At 54.9% G+C, this 19,663-nt stretch overlaps 1 protein-coding gene across 1 annotated transcript in view; it reads left to right on the plus strand.

Annotated features, from left to right (window-relative positions):
• The first annotated feature begins 60 nt into the window (after positions 1–60).
• The window catches only part of PTPRH (protein tyrosine phosphatase receptor type H), a 22,408-nt gene continuing 2,805 nt past the window's right edge, over positions 61–19,663 (plus strand). Inside the window, exons 1-14 of the mRNA XM_029074088.2 lie at positions 61–257; positions 1,174–1,207; positions 1,713–1,955; positions 7,070–7,336; positions 8,743–9,009; positions 10,679–10,981; positions 12,995–13,255; positions 14,833–14,911; positions 14,999–15,043; positions 15,716–15,806; positions 17,186–17,276; positions 17,700–17,776; positions 17,963–18,097; positions 19,153–19,275. Of these exons, the coding sequence (XP_028929921.1) occupies positions 216–257; positions 1,174–1,207; positions 1,713–1,955; positions 7,070–7,336; positions 8,743–9,009; positions 10,679–10,981; positions 12,995–13,255; positions 14,833–14,911; positions 14,999–15,043; positions 15,716–15,806; positions 17,186–17,276; positions 17,700–17,776; positions 17,963–18,097; positions 19,153–19,275 (2,058 nt within the window). The 5' untranslated portion in view covers positions 61–215. The remainder of the gene's footprint in view (positions 258–1,173; positions 1,208–1,712; positions 1,956–7,069; positions 7,337–8,742; positions 9,010–10,678; positions 10,982–12,994; positions 13,256–14,832; positions 14,912–14,998; positions 15,044–15,715; positions 15,807–17,185; positions 17,277–17,699; positions 17,777–17,962; positions 18,098–19,152; positions 19,276–19,663) is intronic.

The following is a 19,663-nucleotide window of genomic DNA, read 5'->3' on the forward strand; positions in this document are numbered from 1 at the left end:
CCCCCCCCCCCCCCCCCCCCCCCCCCAACCACGGGGCCGTGCGCAGTCTGGGAAAGGGGAAGTGGAAGGGAGTTTAAAGTCCAAGTGGAGAGCTGGAAAAGCTGTAGACACCTGCCTTCCTCCTCCCTCAATTCTTCTGGCCCGGGGCTCCGTTTCTCCCTCCCTCTGCGGCTCCCCTGCCCGACCCGCCGATCGCCCGGAGAGCCGTGACCTGGATGGGGTGGCCGGGAGCCCCTGGACCTGGGTGGCTTCTGCCGGTGAGTGTCCCCTCGCCCCGGCTCGGGCCCCCCAAGGGGAGCAGGGTCTGGACCGGAGCGGGACCAGACCCCCCTAGGTGCCTGAAGGAAGGAGGGACTTGCGCGGGGGCCGGCTGGAGCGCGAGACACCTGGGTCCCCATGGCCTCAGTCAGGAGGGGAAAAACTGGGTCCCTGGAACTCGGGTTTTGGGAGAGGGTCAACCAGAAACAGTTTAGGGCCTGAGACCCTCTCGCCTTCAAGCACCCCCCAAACACTCAGGGACCCTGGTATGGGCTACCGTCCCAGCTCGCTCGCTTCGGGACTCTGGCGTCTCGGTCGCGGGAGGGTAGAAATTCCCTCGAAGGCAGGTCTCAGGAAAGGTCCCGGGAGCGGGAGGATTTTGGGTGGGTTGGGGCCGGGCAGCTCCAGGGGCCCAGGTTTTCAGCGTCCTCTCCTTTAAGCTGGGCGAAGCCAGCGGAAGGGATATGGCCCCGTAGGGTTGGAGGCGGGAATCGGGGAGGCCCTGGGAATACAGTAAACGGGGGAAAGGCCTCCCGGCCTTCCCGGGCTTCTCCGACTCGGGGGTCCCAAGCCGGGCCCGGCCCCGGCCGGTCGGCTCGCCCCGTCTACCGCCGCGGGACTCGGGCGTTCTGCTCTCCGGTCCAGGCGGGATGGTCAAACTCCAAAACAGAAGTTAAAGTCCTTCCTGTTCCCGTCGTCGATCTATCGATCGATCCATCGAGAGCGCTTGCTCTGCGCGGAGCGCCGTAGTAAGCGCCTGGGGGATACAAGCCCACAGAGTCGTGCTGCGTGCTCCTCCCCGGACTCAGGTGCCCTCTCGCCAGGGTCTCGGGGTCGGGAGCTCCCCGGGGGGTTCGACCTCTCCCTTCCCGGCCCCCCCGCTGACCCCCCGGCCCCTGTCGTCCCACCCTGCAGGTACTGCTCATCTGTTCTTCGGCCATGGCGGACGGTGAGTGAGCGGGAATCCTCTCCCCGGCTGCTGCCTTCTCTCCCACACCCTGCCCCTAAACCCACTTCCTTTCCCTCCCCAGCAAACCCCCCTCGGCCTCTGGGGCCGGGAACCTGGGGCTGCAGGGGATCTGTGTCCCGGGCCTACTGGGAGTTGTGGTTTGTGAGCCGGAGGGAAGCGGCATGACGCAGTGGATAGAGCCGGGGCCGGGGAGTCAGAAGGTCATGGGTTCTAATCCCACCTCCGTCACTCGCCTGCCGTGCCGTCCTGGACAAGTCACTTCACCTCTCTGTGCCTCAGTCGCCTCATCTTTAAAATGGGGGTCGAAACTGTGAGCCCCACACGGGACACGGATCGTGTCCGACCCGATTTGCTCGCATCCGCCCCGGCGCTTAGTACGGTGCCTGGCACCTAGTAAGGGCTCAACAGACACCGCAGTTATTATTATTATCATTATTGTCTTATAGTGTCCCGCTCCTGACTCTCTCCCCTCCCCATTTCCCAGGCTCCCGATCACTGGGCATCCAGGTCGTCACCCGGAACAACACATCCATCGGCCTGAACTGGACGGCCGTGGCCAACGTCAGCCACTACTCCGTCAGCTGGTGGGCGGACGGAGGCAGAAACGGCTCAGGGAACGTCACCCATCCCTCTATCGTGGTGGTTGGTCTAGACGCGGGGACCTGGTACCATTTCGGCGTGATCCCCACTGGAGACAATAGCTCGGACAACATCGGGGCAGCCACAGGTGAGGAGGAAGCGCTCGCTGCACTGGCTGTGGGGAGGGTGGACATACACCCTCCGGGAGCGGGGCGAGCAAGGAAGGCACGTGGGAGGGGAAGGGAGAGGAGCTTTTTGTGGGGGTAAAGAAGACCGGGTGTGGGGAGGCCTGGCTAAGCCTCGTTCCCGGGGAACATCCGTCCCTGACAACCCTGGCCGCCAAGGGCTCTGATTTTGGGGTGGCCCAGAGTAGCTGAGGGGGACGGGGAAGAGGGTAGAGGCTATAAGGGACCTCGGCTCCATTCCGAGGCCGCTCTTTGCCCGAGGGAGTGTGGACGGGCCCGGGGCTCACTGGAGTCAGGCTCCTGGAGCAGAAGCGTGGCGTGGTGGCTAGACCCCGGGCCTGGGAGTCAGAAGGTCATGGGTTCTAATCCCGGCTCCGCCACTTGTCTGCAGTGTGGCCCCGGGCAGGTCACTTTGCTTCTCTGTGCCTCAGTCACCTCATCCGGATAATGGGGATTACCTTGGATCTACCCCAGCAGTTAGAACAGTACTTGGCACAGAGTAGGCGCTTCAACAAATACCGTTATCATTATTATTATTCTGGGCTTCAGGCCCGATGAGGGTCTTTCATCACCCGGGGTTTATACTGGTCAGTCCGCTTTTCGGCTGGTCTGTCCCCAGTCCGGGACGGATTCGGCCCCGGATTTGTTCTTTCGTCCGGTCTTCGAAGCGCTCGGTCTCCCTCCGTCTCGGTTTCCGCTGCCGAGCCCTGCGGCCCCGACGCCCTTCTGCCGACCTTAGAGTACCGCACGCATGTTCTATTACACGGGGTGGTCTTGTAGCCAGAGTTCAGACCTGGGAGTCGGGGGACTTGGGTTCTAATCCCAGCTCTTCCACCAGCCTGCGGTGTGACCTCGGACAAGTCACCTCACTTCTCTGGGTCTCAGTTTCCTCATCTGTAAAATGGCAGTTCAATACCTGCCCTCCCTCCTATTTAGAGTGGGGGCCCCATGTGGGACAAGAACTGTGTCCAAACTGGTTCTCTTGAACCTCCCCAGGCGTTTAGTACAGTACTCGGCATATAGTAAGTGCTTAACAAATATCATGATGATGATGATGATGATGATGCAATATACAGATTGAACAGCATAACACAATGGCTTCAACCTGGACTTTTTGCAGTAGTCTCTAGAGCATTTCTTGGGGTTGGGGGGGACCTCAACTCCCCACGCCCACTCCAGAATCCTGCATCTCCCTCCCAGTGAACATTCATTCATTCATTCCAATGTATTTACTGAGCGCTCACTGTGTGCAAAGCCACACGCGAGTCACTTCTGAGCCACAGACTTTGACGGCAGGAGCTGAGGAGGAGGAAGGCTGGGAGCTTTAAAATACAAACGCCAGCGTCTGTTGATTCCAAACGTGGGACAGGCATGCTGAAAACTAGACTTTATAAAACCAGAAAAATGGCCACCCTAGGAGGCGAAGCGTATGAACTGAGGCATAGAGGGAGAAGAGAAGCAGCGTGGCCTAGTGGAAAGAGCCTGGGCCTGGAAGTCAGAGGACCTGGGTTCTAATCGCGACTCTGCCAAGTGCTTATTTGCATGACCTTGGGCAAGTCACTTAACTTCTCTGTGCCTCAGTTTCCTCAACTGTAAAATGCAGATTCAGTGTCTATTCTCTCTCCTACTTAGATTGTGAGCCCCACTGGGGACAGGGACTGTATCTGACCTAATTAACTTGTACTTACCCCAGTTTGGGGCATAATAAGCAAAGACATAAACTTAATAAATACCAAAAAAGAAAAGAACGGATGGGTTCCTTAAAGGCACTGATTGAGAGTTTCTGCTTGATGCAAGAGGAAGGCCTAATCCCTGGGCTTTTTGAGTCTTGACCATTGGAAAGACAGGGCTCTTCCCCTTAGCTAGAGCTGGGGAATTTCCGGCCGGCTATGGCGAAAGGTAACGAGATCGAGAAACGAGGCTCTGCTCCGGCGGAGGGGGTGAGGGACCCGGGCCTGAGGCCTCACTTGGGCTTCTAGGTCTAATTGCCCTGGTGCCTACTTCCCCAGCAACCAGGGGTGGGCTTCCTCTTTGGAGCAGCCTGGGACATTTTCACAATGCCAGGCCAGAGGGTGGAGCTTCGAGAGGGTAAAGTTAAAATGGGGAGAACCCGCTTCTTCCCACTCCACCCTGTCCCACCCTGCTCTCTCCCATCGGCCTTCCCGGCCTTCATCCCCCTCTGCTCGGCTGCTGTGGCTAAAACCACAGCTGCCCCCCAACTCGGTCTTTCAGGGTTGACTTTAGGGGGGTTGGGGAACCGAGAATCTGGCTGGGCCAGGGCTACCCATCGATCGATCAATCAATTAATCAATCAATCTGTATTTATTGAGCACTCACTGAGTGCAGAGCACTGTACGATGCAGACGGTAGAATCATGCCCCGTCTGTAGCGAGTTTCAGTCTAGCAGGGGAGACGGACCTTAACATAAATAAATAATTTACCAAAGTGGGGATGGTTTTTTCCAGGACAGTAGCATTCATTCATTTGATCATATTTACTGAACACTTTCTGTGTGTAAAGCACTGTACTAAGCACTTGGGAGAGAACAATATAACAACAAACAGATCCATTCTCTGCCCACAACGAGCTCACGGTCTACAGGAGGAGGCGAACATTAATGTATACGTATAAATACATAAACTACAGATATATACAATATACATAGATATACATACAGTATCGATGTTCATTTGCAACATCACGACCAGAACTAACAGCCAAATCCCCATCTAGGTCTGCAGGAGACTCCTTCCTGCAGGGGACTCCTCCCTCCTTCCTGCAGGAGACTTTCCAATTAATCTCCATCCTTCCTGATGACGCACAACAAATAGCTGCCCTTAGTCAATTGTGCAGAGCACTGTACTAAGCGCTTGGGGAAGTACATTACAACATTAAATGCCCCGCTTATAGTTCAATAAAGGCAAGTCAAGTAAAAATAACAATGAGGACCCCCCCCCAAAATCCAAGCATCACCTCCTCTGGATTTCCTCTGCCTCTCCCCCCTTACCCCCCTGACCCCCAACCGACATACACACATCTCACACCCTGTACCTGTTTTCAATCCCTTGGTCTTCCGGGGGAGTCCAGAATCATGCCAAGTCATGTTCCCCGGCCACACGGAGAGTTTACAAGTATTTAAAATATTTCCATAAAAATATTTAGCAATAGGATCATCAGACTCGCTCCCACTAGTTTTGTCCGCCTCTCTTCGTATGCGTGTAAGCTCCCTCGGAGCAGGGAACACGTTTCTCGCTTCTGCTGGCCTCCTCCATCGCTTGGTACGCTGTTATGCCCTCAGATAGTGCTCAGTAAACATGCCTGATGAACTGACTGATATCTCTCTTCAGGCACTGGGCCAGGATGCGATGGGTTTTTTCCTTCCCGGACCCACCCTCGTGCCCCCCATCTCCCACTGAGCCACGGAGCTCAGCGATGCCACGGGTGAGACGGGGGCCCGCCCCGCTGCCGCCTCTGAGGAGTCGGAGACTCAGATGTGGCCTACGAGATGGTGAGGGAGGAGCAGGAGAAAGATGTGGATACGGGGCCTCTGGCCTCCGATCTCCATCAGATCGCTCCTTCTTACTTTTCAGCTCTGACCTCCCGGTACGCCCCAGCTCACACTCTTTGGTCCTCCCCAGCTCTCCAAGCCGGCCCTCCTCCTCGACTCTCCCCGCTCCAAACCTTTGCTCACTCTCTTCCTCCTGCCTGGAATTCCTTTCCCCTTCAAACCACGGCTCTCCCTTTCGAACCCTCCCTCCCGCAAGAGGCTTTCCAATCGATCTCCGTCCTTCCAGATGATGCGCAACAAATAGCTGCCCATGGTCGATCGATCAATCTTATCTACGGAGCGCTCGCTGTGTGCAAAGCACTGTACTAAGCACCTAGGAAAGGACATTACAATGGAGGTGATAGACACGTTCCCTGCCCACGAGGAGCTTACAGTCTAGAAGTACCCATAGCACCTATGGATTTTATTCTTTGCCTCAGCACTTGTGGATATATAATTGTATATTTGATGATTCGGTCACCTATTTCATCCTGTTTGCTCAGGAATGTAAGAGAAGCGGTAGTAATACTAAAAATATTTGATGGACTACTAAAAATATTTGATCGAATACCCAGTGGGTACACCGAATACAGATAATGAAGCATTTGGGGGAGTCCCCGCTTCCTTACCGAACCCGAAACCTTGCCAGTCTAGATCAGGGAGGTCCCATCCTCCCACGCCCCTGAATCTCCCAGGGGTCGGTACAGCTTCCTCATCTCTGGGCCTCAGTTTCCTCATCCATAAAATGGAGATTAAATACCTGTTCTCCCTTCCCTACAGACTGGGCCCCATGTCGGACAAGGCCTTTGACCTGATTATCTTGATTCTATCCCAGTGCTGCTATAGGGGCAGCATGGCCCAGTGGATAGAGCATGGGCCTGAGAGTCAGAAGGTCATGGGTTCTAATCCCCCGTCTGCCACATGTCTGCTGTGTGACCTAGGGCAAATCACTTAACTTCTCTGTGCCTCAGGGCCCTCATCTGTAAAATGGGGATTAAGACCGTGAGCCCCATGTGGGTCAGAGTCTGTGTCCAACCCAGTCATCTTGTACTTATCCCAGTGTTTAGAACAGTGCCTGGCACATGATCGGCGCTTGACAAATACCATGATTGTCATTATTATTATCTACCCTAGAGCTTAGTACAATATTTAGCACATAGTAAAACTTAACAAATGTTAATTATTATTTTTATCATTTAATATTTAATTAACATTTAATTAACATTTGATGATATTTGATATTATTAATTATTATAATTACTATTAAATTATTATCATCATCACGTCGCTTCTGCTGACCTCCTTCAAATGCTTAGTGCTGTGCTGTGCTCTCAGAAGGTGCTCAGTTTACACGCCGATGAACCGATTGACATCTACCTTCAGCCACCGGGCCAGGATCCTTGGGCTTTGTCTTTTTCTTCCCTGGACCCTCCCTGACACTGGAGCGTCTTAGGAGATGGGGGAGGCCCTCGTGCCCTCCAGATCCCACTGACTACTGGTCTCTCCCTCCCCCCCATCCTCCCCTCTCAGCTCCCAACAGTGTCAGGGACCTGAGGCTGGACACCCGGACCAACAACTCCATCAGCCTCAACTGGACATCCCCTGAATACACCCAAGGCATGAACTACAGCTACTCGGTATCCTGGACCCCGGGCAGCAACTCCAGTGGGGGAATAAACACCAGTCTCACCCTGATCACAGTGGTCGATCTCGACCCTGGGACCTTATACAGATTCACAGTGGTGGCTCGGAAGTACGACATTGCCAGTGTAGCCGAGACCCTTCAGGTGGCCACAGGTGAGTACGGGAGAGGGCTGGCTTCAGACGCTGAGCGAGAGAGGCAGGACCGTGGACTCCCTCCTCACAATGCTCGGATGTCGGGTGGCCGTCATTTCCCCACCTCGGCGAGGCTCGGTGTCTGAAGCGGGCCCCAGGTGGGGACACTCCCTGCTGCTGATCGAGGGGAGTTGGGCCTCAGATGGTTGAGGGGACCCCAAAACCCAAGGCTGGGAAGCAGACGGGACTGGCAAGACAGGGCTTTGAGAATAATTATAATAATAATGTTGGTATTTAAGCTCTTACTATGTGCCGAGCGCAGTTCTAAGCACTGGGGTAGATGCAGGGTAATCAGGTTGTCCCACGAGAGGCTCACAGTCTTAACCCCCATTTTCCAGATGAGATAGCTGAGGCACGGAGAAGTTAAATGGCCTGCCCCAAGTCACACAGCTGACAGGTGGCGGAGCCGAGATTAGAACCCATGACCTCTGACTCCTAAGCCCGGCACAGGCCTGGGAGATAGAGAACCTGGATTTTAGTCCTGGCTTTCCCTGGAGTGTGTCCTTGGGAAGATCACTTAGGTCCTCCGGGCCTCAGTTTCCTCATCCATAAAATGGGGTTTAAATACCTGTTCTCCCTTTCCTTTAGCCTGGAAGCCCCATGTCGGACAAGGATTTTGACCTGATTATCTCGACTCTATCCCAGCGCTAAGTACAGTACTGAGCACATAGTAAGCACTTAACAAACACCGTGATGATTAGTACTGGGCCTCTGGCCTGTGATCGGGGAGATGAATTGACCACTGGGAGATTCAGGGGCGTGTGAGGCTGGGACCTTCCCAATCTAGTCTGGGAAGCCCTTGGATTCAGTAAGGAAGCAGGACCTCACCCCGCTATTCCACAGGGAACAGGAGGCAAGGGAAAACTGGGAAAAAGGGGCAGGAAATGGGACCCCAGCCCCTACTGGACTTCGATCAATCAACCAATCATTCATATTTACTGAGCGTTTACTTCACGCGGAGCACTGTACTAAGTGCTCGGGAGAGTACAATCTGAGTCGATAGTCACGTACCCTGCCCACGAGGCTCTTATAGTCATTAATATAAATTAAGTACATTTCGCCTATGCATCACTGCTGGGGAGTAGCCATTCCTGACAACCAAGACCTCATGGGCCTCAGGCCCCCGGTCTCTGATCAGGGAGGTGTGGAGAGATGAGGTCTGGGAGGAGACTACAATTCCCACCGGGCCTTGTAGCGATAGCCTCCACCTTCCCAGCAACAACCCGCTCGGACCTCGCCCGGGGTGGTGGCCCCTTTCCTCCTGGAGATCCCCTCTCCCGACAGAGACCCGGATGACAGGGGGGCCTCGGTCTCTCCCTCTCTCTGCCCTCCTTCCCCCATTTGATGCCCCCCTTCCCTCTTCTCAGTCCCTAACGAGGTGACGGAGCTGAAGGCAGTGGGCCAGGGCAACGACTCCATCACTCTGAACTGGACGAGGCCCTCGGGCAAGCCGGACCCAGCCTACAGCTATCGGGTCCGTTGGACCCTGAGTGGAGCTGCTGGTGGGACGTGCGTCACCGACAACACTTCTGTCAGAGTGGAGCAGCTCCAGCCGGCGACCCTGTGCAACTTCAGCGTGGAGGCCGGGCGGCACCAGGTCTACAGCAGAGCCACGGAGCTCAGTGATGCCACGGGTGAGATGAGGGCCCGCCCCGCTGCCGCCTCCGGGGAGTCGGTGACTCGGATGTGGTCGGCTAAATGGTGAGGGAGGAGCGGGAGAAAGACGTGGATATGAGTCTCCTGGGGTCGGATATCCTTCGGATCACCCCTTCTTTACTTTCCAGCTCTGATCTTCCAGTACACCCCAGCTCCCACTCTTCGGTCCCCCGCAGCTCACCTGGCCAGGCTTCCTTCTCAACTCTTCCCCGCTCCCATCCCCTCCTTACTCCTATCTGAAACTCTTTTCTCCCTCCTCCAGGAGGCTTTCTGTCGAATCTCCATCTTTCCAGATGAAGTGAATCAAATAGCTGCCCTTAAAACCTCGCCTATCCAATTCTTCTCCTCAGCACTTATGGACGTAGAGATATTTATCTGTACCTTTGACGATACAGGCAACTATTTCAGCCTGACATATTTGCAGGAGTTTAGTAATAGTGGAAGTAATAATTGTCATAATAGTACTGAAAGCTCACCTCCTCCAGGAGCTTTCCCAGACGAAGCCCCCCTTTTCCTCTACTCTCCCTCCCCTCCCCATCGCCCCGACTTGCTCCCTTTGCTCTACCCCCGTTCCCGCTCCACAGCACTTGTGTATTATATATATATATTCTAATTATAATGCTATTTATTTTTATTTATGAAGCATATATGCCTATAATTCTATTTATTTATAATGATGCTACTGATGCCCGTTTACTTGTTTTGATGTCTGCCCCACCCCCGACCAAGACGGTGATCCCGTTATGGGCGGGGATTGTCTCTTTTTGTTGCTGAATTGTACTTTCCAAGCGCTTAGTCCAGTGCTCTGCACACAGTAAGGGCTCAATAAATATGATTGAATGAATCGATAGTAAAAGTATTGCACTGTGTTAAGCACTGGCAGAGTACAACAGAGTCCCAAGTCATATTCTCTCACGATGGGGACCATACGCAGATTTTCAGTCTTTCCATAAAAATATTTAGAAATAGTCTCATCACTCTTTTTTTAATCTTCCTTTCTCCCTAAAACTGTAAGCTCCCTTAAGTAAAGGAGCGGAACTTCCAGGCTTTGAGACTGAGGGCCGTGAGGAGGCCGGGACCTTAGCCCCGATAGCAGTTCAGAGATAGGATTTATTAAGTGCTTAATGTGCGCAAAGCGCTTACTGAGCTAAGCACTGGGAAAGAAGCCACAGGTGAGAATTAGACAGAGTCCCTGTCCCTTGGGCTGCTCACTCACAAGCAGCATGGCTTAGTGGCTAGAGCACCGGCCTGGGAGTCGGAAGGATTCTAAAAAGAGTCCAAAAGAGTGGGTAGATACGATCCCTGCCTTCGAGGAGCTTCCAGTCAGTCAATCAATTGTATTTAATGAGCGCTTACAGCGTGCAGAGCACTGTGCTGAGCACTTGGGAGAGTGTAGTATAACGTTATAACAGACACAAGTCTAGTGAGCTCCATTCTGAAGATCGGGGGCAGGATCAGTTGGGTTGAGGGGACACTGGCTGCCCTCTGGGCTTGGACCAGGGGCCTGGGCCTTCAACGGTGTCCAGACAGTTCCCAGAAGATTTCCTGCCTGAGCTCTGCCTCCAGTTGAAACCTCTCCCACTCCCTGTCCGCCCCCCTCATCTCTTCCCGACCCCGTCTCTCCCACCTGTCACTTCGCGCTCTCAGCCCCAAACCAGGTCACAGATCTGAGGGTGGAAGCCCACAACAGCAGCTTCATAATGCTCAACTGGACGGCCCCTCAGGGCCCCCCAGACCCAGCCTACGCCTACCGGGTCAACTGGACCGCAGGCGAACTCGCCAATGGGACCGTCATCTCCAACGGGTCCAGCCTCTCCAACGGGACGTGCGACACCGAGGACCCCTGGGTCGCGGTGGGGAATCTGACCCCCGGGATCCCGTACCTCTTCAGCGTGCAAGCCGAGAGGTACGGAGTCTCTGGCTCGCCCCAGAGTATCTCCGAGTCCACAGGTGAGGCGGGGCCGGGAGGGCGTCACCCCCCAGGAACCTGAGGAAGGGGGACGCAGGGCCGCTCAGCTCTGACTCAGGAGGGAGAGGATAATGTCAAGATACAGTCTAGAGTAGGCTCTCTGGACCGTAAGCTCGTTGTCGGCAGGGAATGCGTCTGCCAATTCTATTATATTGTGCTCTCCCAATCGCTTAGTACGATGCTCTGCACACAGTGTGCACCCAATATATACCACTGATGGATGGATCGATTGATTAATGGCAATAAGAATCAGGACGATAATAATAATTATGGCATTTAAGTGCTTACTCTATATCAAGCACCGGTCTAAGCGCTGAGGTGGATACGAGCTAATCAGGTTGGATGCAGCCCATGTCCCACAGGCACAGAGGAGTGAAGTGACTTGCCCTAGGTCGCACAGCAGACAAGTGGCGGAGCCGGGATTAGAATCCAGCCCTTCTGACTCCCAGGCCCAGGCGCTATCCACTAGGCCGTGCTGTTTATTTATGGTGTGCTTGCTGTCTGTGGAGCACTGTACTATGTGCTTGAGTAAAGCAACCCAGGGTTGTGAATCGGATACCGAGGGGTGGGAGTCGGCAAGAGGCCAGAGGAGGCCTGGAGGCTAATCTATTATATTCCCCCCAGGGCTTAGTACAGTGCTCCGCGCACAGTGAAGTGCTCACTAAATGCATTGATTGATTCCCGTTATACTGTAAGATCCTTGAGGACAGGGATTGTATCTACTTACTCAACTGTACTCTCCCGAGCACTCAGTACAGTGCTCCGTATTTAATAAATGCTCTGAGCTCCTTTCCCCTCTAATCCTGGCTCTGCCACTTCTAATCCCGGCTCCGCCACTGGTCTGCTGTGTGACCTTAGACAAGTCGCTTCGCTTCTCTGTGCCTCGGTCACCCCAGCTGTAAAATGGGGATTAAGACCGTGAGCCCCTGTGGGACAACCTGATTACCTTGATTCTACCCCAGCTCTTAGAATAGTGCTTGGCATATAGTGAGCGCTTAACAAATACCATCATTATTATATGTGAAAAACCACCTTCGAAGCCTTAAAGTCACATCTCCTCCAAGAGGCCTTCCCTGATTAAGCCCTCGTTTCCCCTACTCTCTCTCCCTTCTGCGTCACCTACGCACTTGGATCCGTGTCTTTTACCATTTGATATTCACCCCACCCCCCCCCAGCCCCACAGCACTTACATCCCTTTCCAACATTTATTTTAATATCTGTCTCCTCTTCTCGACTGTAAACTCCTCGTGGGCAGGATCGGGTCTACCAACTCCCTTGTATCTCATTCCCCCAAGCACTGTGTTCAGTGTTCTGCCCGAAGTAAGCACTCAGTAAATGCCACTGATTGATTGCTTGCTCTGCCCACAGTAAGCGCTCAATAAATACCAATGATTGATTCCCATATATGTCGGTCTCCCCTACTAGACTGTAAACTCCTTAAGGGCAAGGACTGTGTCTACTTACTCTACGGGAGGCACTTAGTACTGTGTTCTTCACACAGTAAGTGCTCAGTAAATGAGCACTTATGAGAAGCAGTGTGGTACAGTGGATAGAGCACGGGCCTGGGAGTCAAAAAGTCATGGATTTTAATCCCCGCTCTACCACTTGCCTGCTGCGTGTCCTTTGGCAAGTCACTTCACTTCTCTGGGAATTGAGATTGTGAGCCCCACTTGGGACAGGGATTCGTGTCCAACTTGATTTGCTTGTATCCCACCCCAGTGCTTAGTACAGTGCCTGGCACAAAGTAAGTGCTTAACAAATGCCACTATTATTAGCATTATTAGCATTATTATTATTAATAAATACCACTGACCGAGTGATCAAAAGGGGCGTGGGAGCAGGGAAGAGTGGGCAAGGTGGGAAAAGTGAAGATTCAGGCCCTGAGGACTGGAGAGGAATTGAAGAGCAGGAAGCTGGGTGCGGGGTGGGGATGGGGTTGGAGATGGGGGCCTCCCTCTGACCCCCACCCCCCATTTCTTCTCTGTCCCCTCCAGCTCCCAGCTCCACCTCTGTCTCCTGCCATGGCGTGTCTGGGGGCTACAGTGTCTCTTTCAGGTGGTCCTGCCCCCAGGGAGCCCACCAAGCCTTCCTCTACCAGGTGGGGGCTGGACAGAGGTTGACGACTCTGGCTTGCGAGCAGCTTGTGGTGGTGGGGGGTCTGCAGCCGGCCCGCTCCTACCCCGTCAGGGTCTGGACGGTGTCCAACGAGAAAGAGGCCTCCTCGTCTCCGGAGATCTGCTCCACCGACGACGCAGGTGAGGGCCGGCTGTCGTTTCCTCCTAATAATAATAATCGTGGTATTCGGTAAGCGCTTACTATGTGCCCAGCACTGTTCTAAGTGCTGGGGGAGACCCAAGTTAATCAGGTCGGATGCAGTCTCTGTCCCATATGGAGCTCACACTCTTAAAACCCATTTTAATAATAACTGTGGTACTGTGGGCTCGGTGTGTGCAGGACTGTGCCTGTTTGTTGTTATAATGTACTCTTCCAAGCGCTTAGTACAGTGCTTTGCACACAGTAAGTGCCCAATAAATACGAGTGAATAAATGAATTTGTTAAGCGCTTACTATATGCTAGGCGCTGTACTAAGCGCAGGGATGGATACGCGCAAATCGGGTTGGACAGAGTCCCTGTCCCACATGAGGCTTACAGTCTTCATCCCCATTTTCCAGATGAAGTAACTGAGGCTCAGAGAAGTAAAGTGACTTCCCCAGGGTCACGCAGCAGACATGTGGCAGAGCGAGGATTAGAACCCGGGTCCTTCTGACTCGCGGGCCCAGATTCTATCCACGAGGCCCCACTACTCCCGCTGCTAAGTCCGGTGTCTGCCAACTTGGTTGGATTGTACTCTCCCAAGCACTCAGTACAGTGCTCTGCACATAGTAAGCACTCAGAAAATACCATTAATTAATTGATCGATCCGGTGCTGCGAGATTGATCGAGCCTGGCCACTGGGAGGTCCTGGGGGTCCCTGGGCTGAACCCTTGCTCACGTCCTGCCTCTGGCCTGGAACCCCCTTCCTCCTCATATCCAACAAACAGTGACTCTCCCCGGCTTCGAAGCCTTATTGAAGATACATGTGCTCCAAGAGGCTTTCTCTAACTAAGCCCTTTTTTCTTTTTCCTCCTTCCTCACCTCGCTGCTCTCCTACTACAACCCAGCCCACGCACTTTGCTCCTCTAATGCCAACCTACTCACCGTACCTCAATCTCATCTACCTCGCCCCCGACCTCTCGCCCACATCCTGCCTCTGGCCTGGAACGCCCTCCCTCCTCAAATCTGACAGACAATGACTCTCCCCGCCTTCAAAGCTTTATTGAAGGTACATCTCCTCCAAGAAGCCCTCTCGGACTAAGCCCTTCTTTCCTCTTCTCCCTCTCTCTTCTGCGTCGCCCTGACTCGCTCCCTTCGTTCATCCCCTTTCCCAACCCCACGACGCTTATGTACATGTCTGTAATTTATTTATGCTGATGCTGTGTCCCCCCTCTAGACCGTAAGCTCGTTGTGGGCAAAGAATGTGTCTGATATATTGTTATATTGGACTCTCCCAAGTGCTTAGTACAGTGTTCTGCACACAGTAAGCGCTCAGTCAGTTGACTGATTGACTGGCCCAGACTTGCTCCCTTTATTCATCCCCCTTCCCAACCCCACAGCACTTATGACTCTATCTGTAATTTATTTATTTATACTAATGTCGGTCTCCCCCTCTAGACTGTGAGCTCACTGTGGGCAGGGAATGTACTCTCCCAAACTCTTAGCACAGTGCTTCGCACTATATAATACGACTGATTGATTGACTGCCTGCTTCCTCCTCTCGGTTCTGCCTCCAAAGGAGTCATCGCTGGCTCCATCATTGGCGTCCTACTCTTCGTTCTCCTGGCTGGGCTGCTAGTTTTCTTCTTGAGGCGGCGGTGAGTCTGAGGGAGGTGGTCTCAGAGTTTGGGGTGGGGGGTCAGGGGAGCCTTCCAGGACTGCAGTAACCCCCCATCTTGCTACAGGGGAGAGAAGACGGAGAAGCCTCCTCCCGAGGACCTGTTCTCCAGGTAAGGCACATTTTGGCAGAGGTGTTGCCAGTCAATCAGTCGATCAATCAATGGTATTTATCGTGCCCTTACTGTGTGCAGAGCACTGTACTAAGCGCTTGGGAGACCACAATATAACAGAACTGACAGACCCGGTCCCTACCCACAGGGAGTTTCTAGTCTTGAGTAGGGGAATTACCTCTCCCTTCCCGACAAGGAGCAGGCCCAGGCCTGGGAGACAGGAGACCCGGGTTCTAATCCCTGCTCTGTCACTTGCCTTCTGTGGGACCCTGGGCAAGTCACTTCCCATCTCGGTGCTTCCGTTTCCTCATCTGTAAATTGGGGATCGAGACTGTGCGCTCCACGTGGGACAAGGGACTGTATCCAACCCGATTTGCTTGTATCCACCCCAGCGCTTAGTACGGTGCCTGGCTCATAGTAAGCACTTAACAAATACCGTAAGTATAATCATTATTATTAGTGTTAGACCGTGAGCCCCGTACGGGATGGGGACTCTCTCTAATAGGATGACCGCGTATCCACCCCATCGCTTAGCACGGTGCTTGGCGCATAGCAAGAACCTAACATGCCAGGATCATCTTTTATTATTATAATTGCCCGGGATGGGGAGGGGATCCTATGAGAGTGAGCTTCGAAGTGCCTTGTTTCCAAGCCCACCGTCACACCCCCCAGGTCCCCCCAAGATATTCCTGCTCACCATTTTGAGGAACACGTCAACAGGAATCTGAGAGACTGCAACTATGGCTTTGCAAAGGAATACCAGGTATGAAGGGACCAACTCCCCCAGACACCCTCCCCCAACCTCCCTTCCTGCTCCCTAAGCAGGAATTAAAATCTGTTTGCCGCTCTGCTAAGCACCAGAAAAAATCCCTATCTTTCGTCCCTAGTAATAATAATAATAATAAATAACAACATAATTAAGTGCTTACTCTATGCCAGGCACTGTACTAAGTGCTAGGTTGGGTACAACCAAAACAAACCCGATTTGGTTGGACACCATCCCTGTCCCACGTGGGGCTCGTGGTCTCAATCCCCATTTTCCAGATGAGGGAACTGAGGCCCAGAGAAGTGAAGTGACTTGGCCGAGGTCCCACAGAAGATAAGTGGTGGAGCCTAGATTTGAACCCATGACCTAGCTCCCAGGCCCATGCCCTGTCCACTACACCGTGCTGCTTCTCTGGCCCAGTCCTTAATCAGCCTTAACTGGAGAAGCAGAGTGGTCTAGTGGAAAGAGCACGGGAGTGGGAGTCAGAGGGCCTGGGTTCTAATTTCAGCTCTGACTGCTGGGTGACCTTAGGCAAAGTCACATAATTTCTGTGCCTCAGTTCCCTCATCTGGAAAATGGGAAGGAAGACTGTGAGCTCCATGTGGGACAGGGACTTTGTCCACCCTGTTATCTTGTGTGTTACCGGTCCCTAGCACATAGTAAGCGTTCAACAAAAACCAATAATTAAAAAAACCCACAACATCCCAACAATCTCCCCATCCCTGGTGGGTTGTCCAAGACCACTGCTTTTATTTTGGTAGACCCTACAAGGAAGTCAGGGGTTAATAATAATACTTGTAGTGTTTGTTAAGTGCTTAATATGTGCTAGGCAGTGTACTAAACCCTGGGGTAGATAGATACAAGCTAATCATGTTGGACAAAGTCCCCTGTCCCACATGGGGCTCACCGTCTTAATCCCCACTTTCTAGATGAGAGAATTGAGGCACAGAGAAGTGAAGTGACTTTCCCGAGATCACACAGCAGACACGTGGCAGAGCCGGGATTAGGACCCAGGTCCTCCTGACTCTCGGGCCCGTGCTCTATCCACTAAGCCAAGCCGCTTTTCTAAGCGTTGTGTTCCTGAAGCACAACTCCAGTACTGAACCACTGTTTCTTTTGTTGCTCCGGCCCTAGCTGCCATCTCCTCCCCATTTCCTCCAGGGGAGTTTGTTCAAGATTCAGGCCAATGTTTGAAGACCCCTTACCAAACCCCCCTCAGCTCCGCTGGGTTCGGCGTGGGCTGAGGGCTGGGCTCCAGGTGGGGAAGCCAATCGGCGGGAGGAGGAGGAGGGAAGAGCCACGGGGGAGCCCAAGGAGTGGGTCTGATGCCCACCCACCCTCCGCCTCCCCCATGTCTCCAACGTCCCCCTCCCCAGGAATTGGCATCAGAGGGGCAGGGGCAGTCGCAGATGGTGGCAAAACAGCCGGAAAACAAGGAGAAGAATCGATACAGCAACGTGCTACCCTGTGAGACTAGGATCCCCCCTTCTTGAATTTCCCCCATTGCACTCCCAAAATCCCACCCGCCCCAGCCCCCACCACACACCCCCAAACTTCCATCCCCCATCCGGTACCTCACTAGGCCACCCTGCCTTACCCCTTCAAAACCACCACCCTTCCTCCAGCTCCTCAAACACTCACCCCCCGGTCCCCCAAAGCCCCTCCAGTCCTCTTTAGCACCACCAAATCCCTTCCCAACTGGCCTTCATCTCTACTTCTCAGTGACTGTATGTCTCCATCTGTCTGTACTCCTCTGCCTCCATCCTCTTTGCCTCGGTCTCTCTGTCTCTGTCTCTCTCCACCCCCCCAGCACACCCTGTTCCCGTCCACCTTTAGATCTGCCCGACTGCCTTCCCGTTTGCCTCTGATTCTATACGCTTCTCTCTCCAGATGACTCCTACAGGGTGCCCCTCCAGTTAATCCCCGGGGAACCCGGCTCCGATTACATCAATGCCAGCTTCATCCCGGTGAGCCCGGGCTGCAGAGGGGTTAGGGTGGAGGCGGGGGGAGATGGGAGGGAGAGAGGTCTGTGTCTGTGTGTGTCTCTGTGTGTGAGGGGGGTGTGCACGTGTGTGTGAGAAAGGGGTCTGTGTGTTCTGGAGGGAAAGGGGTGCTTGGAGTTCTGACGTGGTCCGTCCCGTCCCGTGCATCAGGGTTACGAGAGTCCCCGGGAGTTCGTGGCCACGCAAGGCCCGCTCATCTTAACAGTGGGAGATTTTTGGCGCCTGGTGTGGGAACAGGAGAGCGACACGGTGGTCATGCTGACCAACTGCTTGGAGTCCAGGCGGGTGAGACCCCCTCAGCCCTCCACCTTCCCCGATTCTCCGGCCTCCCCCTCACACTCCTGCCCCTCTCTCTCCTCCAAGATCCTTCCCGGGCCAAGCCCCAGGGTGCCGCTCGCTCCCCGGGAGAGACCTACGGAAGCAGGGACGGGCCTGGCCCTCCCATCCTGAGTCGGGGTGAGGGGGCTTGAGTTCTCCCTCTGTCCCCACAGCCTCTCCCTTGACCACATTCGTGTGGACCGGGCTCGACCTGGGGGTGGGCCCAGAAAAGTCACTGAGGGACTATCGCGTTTGCTCCTGCCGGCCCAGGGTTCCTCTGTGGGGGCTGTTGGGACTACACGTCTCGGTAACTCGTGAAAACCACATTAGAACTTGAATGTCCTGGGAGCAACGCAGCAGTTCTGGAAATCAAGGCCGGGCCCCGCTCGGGCTGAGCCCCAACCCAAGCCATACAGCAGGCTCGAATGCCGGGGTCCTCCGGGCCAGCTCCTCTTCCAGAGGGGTGGGTGGGGGCCACGTCCGCCCAGGAAATTCTAGTCCAGGCAGCACTTATGCGCCCCATTCTACTCCTGTCGGTCCTCGGTCCCAAGGGCTGGCTCAAGGCCCCTTTTTCCTCCTTAGCATCTCTCTCCGCTCCCTCTTCCCTCCCACCCGGACCAGCCTGGGCCCGGGACGGGGTGCCCCGGCGTTGCCGGCTGGAGGCAACGAGTCCCTGCAGTCGGGGGACGGGGCAGTGGTCCGGAGGGTGGGTCTGAGAGCAGTCGGGGAGGTGGGACCGGGGGCAGGCTGGGAGGCAGGGCTGGGGGGGACGGCCCGGGGGAAGGGGGCAGTCCCGAGGCACAGTCCCTCCCTCCACTAGCAATCGATCACATTTATTGAGCGCTTAGTGTACGCGGAGCACCGTACTAAGCTCCTGGGAGAAGACGGCACAGCGTAACGGACTCCGTCCTTCTGTTCTGGCCATTTCTCCGTTAGGCCCCGGGGCGGGCTGGGGGGCAGGAGGGGGGCGGACCGAGGCCGCTGGGGAGGCCGGTCTCTGAGCCACGATTCTCCGCTTCCAGGTGAAATGCGAGCCCTACTGGCCCCTGGACTCCAAGCCCTGCACTCTGGGACCCCTGAGGGTAACCCTGCTCTCCGAGACGGCGGCCCCTCACTGGACCCTGCGGGAGCTGCAACTGCAGCACGTACGAGTGGCCCTGGTTCCCCCCCGGACCCCCCGACCCCGCTCCCCCACCACGGCCCCCCGACCCCGCCCGGCCCGAGCCTCCCCTCCGGCCCCTGGCTGACCGGGCCGGCTGGAGCCCCTGCAGAGCAGCAGAGAGCCGGCGGGACAAAGCCCCATCCCCGACGCCCCCAGGCCCCCTGACCCTAGGTGGGGGCAGGCAGGTAGCTGGGACAGAAGCCCCCTGCCCTGTGAGCCCCAGATTTGGGGCCGTGCAGCTGGGCGGGGAGAGGTGGGGGGCCCGTCCCGGCCTCGACCCAGCTTGGCCTCACAGCAGGAAGGCCAGGCCGACCACCGGCCCCAGGGCCACGGCCAGGGCCAGGGCCAGGGCCAGGGGCAGGGCCAGGCTC

This window comes from Ornithorhynchus anatinus, chromosome 10 (genome assembly GCF_004115215.2).
Source record: "Ornithorhynchus anatinus isolate Pmale09 chromosome 10, mOrnAna1.pri.v4, whole genome shotgun sequence".
NCBI classification, from domain to species: Eukaryota; Metazoa; Chordata; class Mammalia; order Monotremata; family Ornithorhynchidae; genus Ornithorhynchus; species Ornithorhynchus anatinus.